This window comes from Phragmites australis, chromosome 2 (assembly GCF_958298935.1).
Source record: "Phragmites australis chromosome 2, lpPhrAust1.1, whole genome shotgun sequence".
Lineage (NCBI taxonomy): Eukaryota > Viridiplantae > Streptophyta > Magnoliopsida > Poales > Poaceae > Phragmites > Phragmites australis.
In genome coordinates, this window is record NC_084922.1 from 11,940,099 (window position 1) to 11,948,335 (window position 8,237).

At 42.2% G+C, this 8,237-nt stretch overlaps 1 protein-coding gene across 1 annotated transcript; it reads right to left on the reverse strand.

Annotated features, from left to right (window-relative positions):
- Positions 1 to 4,379: 4,379 nt before the first annotated feature.
- On the reverse strand, positions 4,380 to 5,357 carry LOC133909860 (germin-like protein 1-1). The gene is made up of 2 exons (XM_062352405.1): positions 5,134 to 5,357; positions 4,380 to 5,014 (listed from the first exon to the last, which is right to left on the reverse strand). Exons 1-2 carry the CDS (start codon positions 5,252 to 5,254, stop codon positions 4,479 to 4,481), a joined length of 657 nt encoding a protein of 218 aa, XP_062208389.1. The 5' UTR covers positions 5,255 to 5,357; the 3' UTR covers positions 4,380 to 4,478.
- Positions 5,358 to 8,237: the final 2,880 nt, after the last annotated feature.

Below are 8,237 nucleotides of genomic sequence, written 5' to 3' on the forward strand. Positions count from 1 at the left end.
TAGAATGTTCAACTTTAATTCCCATACCAATGTAATAATCATCGAACACTTTAGAAGTAAATTCTCCAGTGTTGTCCATTCTAATGGATTTCACTCAATGATCAGAAAAATTATTCCTGATTTGTATGATCTGCAAGATCAACTTTGCAAATGTGTGGCTGCAGGTAGATAATGGACATACATGTGACCATTTCGAGGATATGTCTATCAATACCATAAAGTACCGAAACTGGCTAGAAAGTGGCTAAATGAGACTACAAATATCCCCTGGATTCAGTCCAGGATTTGCAAGGATTTCATCTTGTACCTCAAGGTAGACAATCTTATTATCCTGGTAGCACATGCAGGACATAAAAAATCTTCATGATTAAGAAAATTCTTTACATTTATTCCATGCCTCGTGAATTAGTAATTATGTCACTCATCATTCTAAGACCAGGGTAACCTAATCTATCATACCATATGGAGAATAATTCTGCATTATGAAACACAACCTTCAAGGTAGTCAACACTTCAGCTGCTTTAATACGAGTGTAATACAAGCCACTGCTTATGCAAGGAAGTTTTTCTAGTATTCTCAGTTCACTATCACGCTTAGTGATGAGTAGGTTCTCCCTATCATCTTCTTCACCAGTTTCTACATGAAAATCGTTAGAGTGAATATCTTTAAAACTTAAAAGATTTCTTCTAAATTCAGGGTACAACAATTCTTCTTCAATGTGCAAAATAGTTCCCATCAGTAGTTTGAGTGTGACTCTTCAAGAACCTAATATGCACTTATCACTACCAGTGACAGTCATCAGTTTTCCAGAGCTATTTCTAATAGACTGAAAATACATCTTTTCTCTTAAGATGATGTTTGTAGTTCCACCATCCACAATACACACTTCCTCTATGCGTGCGCCGCACCTATTCTATTGAATAAAGAATCCAATCATTCACATGCGAGGAAGTAGCAACAAGACTAAATGCTTTATTAGCAATCGAAAAATATTGTTTGCAGCTAAGCTTGTTCTTCTAGAGCTTACATTTATTTATTCAATCTTCTTAAATTCAGCAACTAAATAAATGGCTAATTACTCTAATTCTAAATAGAGTATGTGAAATATCCGATCACTTCTTCTTCAATGGCTTTTTTTCCTCTTCATCCTTCACGTCATCTTCTTTGGCAGTGGAGGAGGGCAAAGTAGAGGCATCTGCATCCTTTATTGGGATGTCTTTTACTACCAGTGTGGGAGCATCATCAACTTCCATATGAGATGTTTCTCTTTCAGCTATTGCTGTTTTGTCCACTTCCATCCCCACTGCAATGGTGAGGTGTGCTTCTGGTTGCTCCTTTTCTTCTTATGGTATGCTTCCATAATATGCTTTTGTGCTTTGTAGATTCAGGACCAATGTCCCCAAACTCTGCACTTATAGCACGTCTGGTTCTGCTTACCATATGGCTTGACTTCTTTCTTTGTCTTACCATTATCATCACCAAGCTTGACCTTGTCAGCCTCCACTTTCCTTCCTCCCTTCTCCTGCTTCTTATTGCGATTCTTGTGTGCGTTGAAAGAGCTGTGATTGACTTCTAGACCACTGCTCTTTCCTTACGGCTGGGATAAGAAGTTCTTGTTTATGACTTCATCATGAACTTCATGAAGCTGCAATACATTAATCAGTTCAGAATACTTCTTGTATTTTGATTTATGATTATTGCGTGTGGATTCTGTCACATTCGAGTGGAAAGTGGAGAGAGTCTTCTCAATTTTCTCCTCTTCTATAATCTCTTTCCCACATAGACACAGAAGTGTGCAAATACGGTGCAGTGTGGAGTTGTATTCTCTAACATGCTTGTAGTCATAGAAACAAACCCGAGACCATTCTTGTTCTACAAGAGGCTTTGTGGTGTACTTAAGGTGCTCAAAACGCTACTACAATATGTCCTATAGTGCCTTAGTCTGGTCATTGCCGTGTACTTATCCTTCAAAGTGGGGGAAAGATGGTGGTAGAGAAAATGAAGTACCTGATCATTCTCATCCTCTGTGGGAACCATTACACTACTTGTTCCTAAGCTAATGACAGCGTGAAGCCTTTTCGCTCCAAGTACAATCCGGACATCTGACGTCCAAGTGAGATAGACGACCATCTACACTCAGCTCAGCAAACTCCTTGTTCGTGATACCAGCCATCTACATATTTAAATGATGTAAGTATTATTTAAATGATGTAAGTATTACTACTAGTAAAGTTATATCTTGTTGCTAAATCAGATTACTATAAATTTTTGACATTTCTATGCTATTATTTGAATTTTACTGAATTTAAATGCATAATAGATAATTTAAACAGTAACAATAATAATTAATAGCATAATAATAATAATAATAATAATAATAACAATAATAATAATAACAGAATTAAATACTACATAATTGCTAAAACAAATACAAAATTCAAATTCTAGAGTTACTTCTATTAAAAAACTAAGCCTCTAGAAAATATTCAGAACAACTAGGGGTTTAAAGACAAAAAGAACAGGGATTGTGCTCAATTGAAAGAAAATCCACTGGGCTAAAAGTAAAATTTTGGATTTTTTCTTTATCCCTTTTATTTCCACCGTTTTCATCAATTTATTGGGCCAGCCCGACCCATCTAACGTGCATGCCTCCTATACAAGGGATAGCTAGGGTTTCCAAACCCTAGCCGCCACCTGATCCATTCGGCGGCCATCCTTTAGGCTAGCAACGTAACTTTTCTCGTGCCGAGGTGGCGCGCTGCACGGCTAGCAAGGAGACGACGGGCGGGCAACTTTGAGCGACGTGCAGTGGTCAGGGTGGAGGTGACTAGCAGCGTTGGCGGCAGTAGGCCACCGGCTTCAGGTTGGGCGCTGCTCGACAGGTTAAGCAGCATTGTGCAGAGCACTAAGGTAAGACGTGTCTTCGGGCTACCAGCAGGGCATGACCGCGCGTGTAGTAGGGGAGTGATGGCAGCCGCTTGCGGGTGACAGCCTGATCGGAGGCGGTCCCGCCTGATCGGAGGCGGTGGTAGCACCGGTGGTCTCAGGTGCGGGCAGTGCAAGGCGTGGCGCGCGGTGGACAGTGGCCCGGTCGCTTGCGGCTGTTGCACTGGCCATTCGGCGGCACACCACATTGGCAACAGGGGCTCCCGGCCCGCAGCAGGTAGGGCGGTGCCTTCAGATGCGCCGGCGTACTCACATGGCTACACTGTGCCGATTTCAAGTGTCGGTGAGAGCATAACGCAAGGGGCAGCCTTCGGGCTAGTGCCATTTAGGAGCACATGCATGCAGCGGCGTGTAGACCGCTCGGGCAATGGCGATCTGTCCGTGCAGGGCTGATCTCATGGTGGCCATACAGTGCGCACCGATGTGGACAAGTTCATCCACAATATCATGTCGTGTTTTTTTTCTTTTGTGGCAGTCTTCATGCTGCATGCATGTACTACTAGATTGGAACCATCAATTCCAAATCAATCTACTAGCTAATTTAATCTATCAGATGATGATCTATAGGATCTGATTACTAGATAATCTACGAGAGCTAGTAGGTAAATTACGGTTCCAATCTATTAAATTTCGTACATTTCAATTCTTGAATTCTTGTGAACAGATTTGTGTCACGTAGGATATATAGGCTAGTGGAAGACCTACCCGCTTGATGACGATATCGATGCAGTGTAGTTTGGTCGCAGGCAGATTCATTCCACTAGCTTGGTCTTCGGTAAATCTTCGTACTGATAACATGTTGAGGAATCACTGCTACCGGTGTAGTACAGAGATCTCTTAAAAAAATAATCATATAAAGGAGACATAATATAGGAGAAAATCTTTCTTTTCTTTATTCAACTGAGTTTACAATTAAGAGTTCTATCTTGTATATATAATGTAAAAAACTTAAAGAGATAGAATTGAACCTTTCGAGAGATCAAGCGGACCTACAATTAATCGTAAAACTCCAAATTTCTAATAGAAAATACTTAATAATCCCCTTATTTGAGGAGCTTCTTCCCAAAGGGAAAGCTAGGGAGAACCCCGAAACAGGACCATAGTTTAAGAAACTTATCAATTCTCTTGGGCTGAGAAACTGGATCTTGTCAACATTTGACTTTTTGCCAGATGAGTGATGCGTTGAGCACGTGCAGAGGGAGCTACAACCGTGGAACAACCGCAGCCAAAGGCGTGCGCGTTTCTCTCTGTAGTTGCTACTTGCTAACTCGTCGATTGGCAACCATAGAAGAAACAAATGTATGAACACACTCAAGAACCAACTCAGTACAACAAAATCCATAATACTCATCGAATTGTTTAATTTGGAAGATAAACAAATGTGTCGTACACGCGCGCGGCAAGTGTGGTCAGCAGACTCTGAACCCAAAGATGAACAAATGCGATCACTTGGAGCTCACGATATATTCAGCAATCAACAAACGCGATTTATTCAGAAACTAACGAATGCAAGCGGTCGATGACGCAATGACTACTTGGGCGCGAACTTGGACTTGATGGCGTCCACCTCCCGGTTGCCGATCTTGAAGGCCTTGGCCAGGATGTCCGTGGGTACCGGCGGTGCGGCGCCGAACAGCGTGGCGGCGATTTGCTGCGTGCCCTGGAGCTGGCTGTTGAAGGCAGCGACGACGGCGGCGGGGCCCTTTCCCCTGTTCTGCTGGAAGTGCACGAGCCCGCGCGGGAAGACGAAGACCTCCCCCTTGGTGATGGTCTTGGTGAAGAGCTTGTTGGCGGTGGTGATGAATCCCACCTCGAGCGTGCCCTCGAGGACGAACACTATCTCGGTGGCGCGCGGGTGCGTGTGCGGCGGGTTCTGGCCCCCCGGGGCGTAGTCGATGCGCGCGATGGAGACGCCCAGCGTGTTCACCCCCGGGAGCTTCTCCACGTTGGCCGCCGTCACCAAGGAACCCGCCGGGTTGCTGATCTTGCCGGGTTTCTTGAGCCCCGCGAAGAAGAAGTCGTCCGCCGTCACGTTCGCCTTGCACGGGAATCCATTCAGCTTGATCGCTGCACCGCACGCACGGATCAGCAGCGCGTCAGTCACTCAGTACGTGCTTGCCTCATTGACCAACCGAGGTAAGAGCAACAAAAGCAGGGGAGAAGCTTGACAGAGATCGTTGACTCACGGGAGGCGAGGTCGGCGACGCAGACGTCCTGCAGCATGTCGGGGTCGCCGGCGAGGGAGGGCGCGGCGAGCGCCAGGACGACGGCGCAGGCCGCGGCGACGTAGAGGTGGATCCGCGCCATGATCGGTCGGTGGACGATGCTACAAGCAGCTAGCTTCCTTAAACAACACGTAGTTGCGGTAGAGCCCGTAATTGTAGGTCGGGAGACTCAAGCACGTATAATGCGGTGTGTAGAGGAGTATTTATAAAAAAGAATTAGGTTTTTTTAAACTGCAGTAGCAAAGGTGTTTAGATAAAGATTAAGATGCTTATTTAAGTACCGTTATTTATATTAATATTAATAAGATAGTTAATTATATTTAAACACATATAGTCTTTATTTAAATTGAAAATTGCAATTTTAAAATACATGTACTTCTTATTTATATTAAAAATTATAATTTTTATGTAGATATTTAGCACTTTCTTTTCTTGAATAAATAGCTATAAGTATCTAGTATTGTTTAAGTTTTGACCAGACCAATCAGCAGTTAAAACCCAAGACGCGAGCTTTCATTGTATATGGACGCACTGAAATGCAACTCCATATGCCTTGTAAACATATGGTCAATATCGGCTGTCTATTTCTCACCTGATACTCATTTATTTATTTATTTTCTCACATTTTTTTATATTTTATCTATTATTTTAATACGAATCTTAACGTAAATAAACGGTCCTAATAAATCATACTTCTGCACGTCTAGTGAAATTTTGGGATGTGTTTAGTTGCCCGCATCAAGGGTATATTGGTTCTACCCGTACTTATATTTCTATGGAGAAGATTGTTTGATTGTATGTATGCACTATTTCTCTCTGCATTCACAGATGTAATTATACGATTAGAGTCTGATCCGATCAATACATCCAAATCGAATTTCTCTAGAGTCTGATCTAATTGATACATTGCATCTGCTATAATTCTGTAACAGATTCACTTGTTAGCCTCAAGTATAAAATCATTGCATCCGTCAAATAACTTCGTCTGATCCTTGCATCTATAGATACAGATTTATGATCATTACATCCACCTATACAAATAACTAAACAATTTTATTTTCAAAATCACGGCATCCATCCGGTCTATTTCTAATAGTCCAGTATATACGCTGCGACTCTTTATAAATTTATACAAACAACGAAACACACGATTAGTGTCCATATACGCACGGATGGGCATGTTATCCGGGGAAGGCAACGACGGGGTTGGAACTCGGAAGTACAAGGACAGTGAAGCAAGAGGCAGCTCAGACATCATCAAGATAGGAGCCGAGATAGAGTTGTTTATGCACCGTAGGTCTGGCCAAATGCTACACATGCTGCATGATTGACACGGCGGCCGTGGCGTTGATTTTTCTGTGCGTGGCAACTTTGTCGTGAATCCAAGAACAGTGGCGGACGGGAGTACGGGACGGGCCACGCCTCCGGCTCTTGCTCCGGCGGTCCGGCCCTGATTGGCGCCGCGTGGCGTGCGTTTCCATTTCGTCGTGATCGGTAAGAATGGCATCCTCTGGCCGGCTTGGATGAACGGTGAGGTGTGTCAAGTAGGAGTGAAAATGGATGGTAGGAAATTTAATTATTCGATTTTGTATTTGTTAAAATATGAATATAGATATTCGTATCTGTATTTGTTTTTGAAATGGATACTAAAATGGATATATCCGAATTCGTTTTTGAGATTCGGATTCAAATGTGGATATCCGAATTCGAGATATATCCGATTCGTATCCGTATTCGTCAACCAGGGAACTAAATTTTGCTAAAGTTTTAGAAATTTCAGATATGAACAAAATTCCAACCCAATTAAATTGGAACAAATTTCAGTCAAATTTCATCAAATTTCAGTTAAATTTGATCAAAAATTTAAATTTTCAACATGAATTTTGAACAAAATTTCTAAATTCTGGACCAATCAAATTAGAACAAATTTCAGTCGAATTTTATCAAATTTCAGTCAATTTTTTTCAAAAATTTAAATTTTCGACCTGAATTTCGAAGATCGAGTAGATATCCGAATGCGGATTCGTATTCGAACTATCCGATTCGTATTCGTATTCGAGAATATCCGGATCCGTATTCACATTTAGATTAAAATATAATAAATCGTACTATTCAAATTCAATTTCATACGTATTTTATCCGTTTCCATATCTAGGTGTGTGTACGATTCCCCCGAAATGGAGATAATTTCGATCCTTATTCCGTGTGAGACAACGCCGCAATTGTACCAGGAAGCATGGACGATTAATTGCACATATCGATGTGGTTGATGGCTTGTCGGCACATGTTAGTCGTACGATTTTTGACAATTTTTTCTCTTTGAAGATTCATGTTATTTAGTGGTACTACTAATACTCAAGACCAAACAGATCAAGTGGAGGTTTTCTCGAGACGTATGATTGAGATTGGCTGACTAAACAAAAATGGATAAGTACATTTATACCCTACTTGCGAGGAAGCTAGCTGTCGGTCTCCAGTCTCGATCAATACACTTTGCATCAAAACGATGAGAAAGCGATGGGAAGCAGCAGGTTGGTCAATGGCTACCCGCGTCAAGGTTTCTTTCTCTTCATTTTTTTCGGCTGAGAACAATGGCTCAACGAAGCCTATCCTTCGCTACAAGTAGGAGAAGATCGAATTGAAGAATAATAATATGGGTTTTTAATTTTCCTCCCATTCAATTTCAGGTTAGACCGGGGCAGTTCTTTGGCAGAGTAATGTAATTGAAACTGACGGCACACCAGCCGTGCCAACTACCACTGATGTTGCTAATAAGCTGACCAGTGACCAACGATAAACAAAATGCCGTTTGCTTGCAACATGGTCTTGCAGGCTCGCAGCAGCAGAATGTTGAGATTGAGATATAGCGTCCAGAGAAATGGAAGAAGAGGTTCAGACCTTGGCTCAGCATGTTATTTACTAATGCCAACTTTGCCTAATCAAACCCGGTCGCCGGCTTCAGCAATGAACCGATTGATCATTAGCCATATTCAGATCCAGCGCGACCAAGGGACGGACACCACTTGTCAACTTTTGCTCGCAATCGCAACCAACCATCAGTTGAG

Excerpts from the sequence above, each read along its gene's own strand:
- LOC133909860 (XM_062352405.1), bottom strand. The coding sequence starts at position 5,254 with ATGGCGCGGATCCACCTCTACGTCGCCGCGGCCTGCGCCGTCGTCCTG. Across the intron at positions 5,015-5,133 it reads CGTCGCCGACCTCGCCTCCC|CGATCAAGCTGAATGGATTC; the intron begins GTGAGTCAACGA and ends CGTGCGGTGCAG.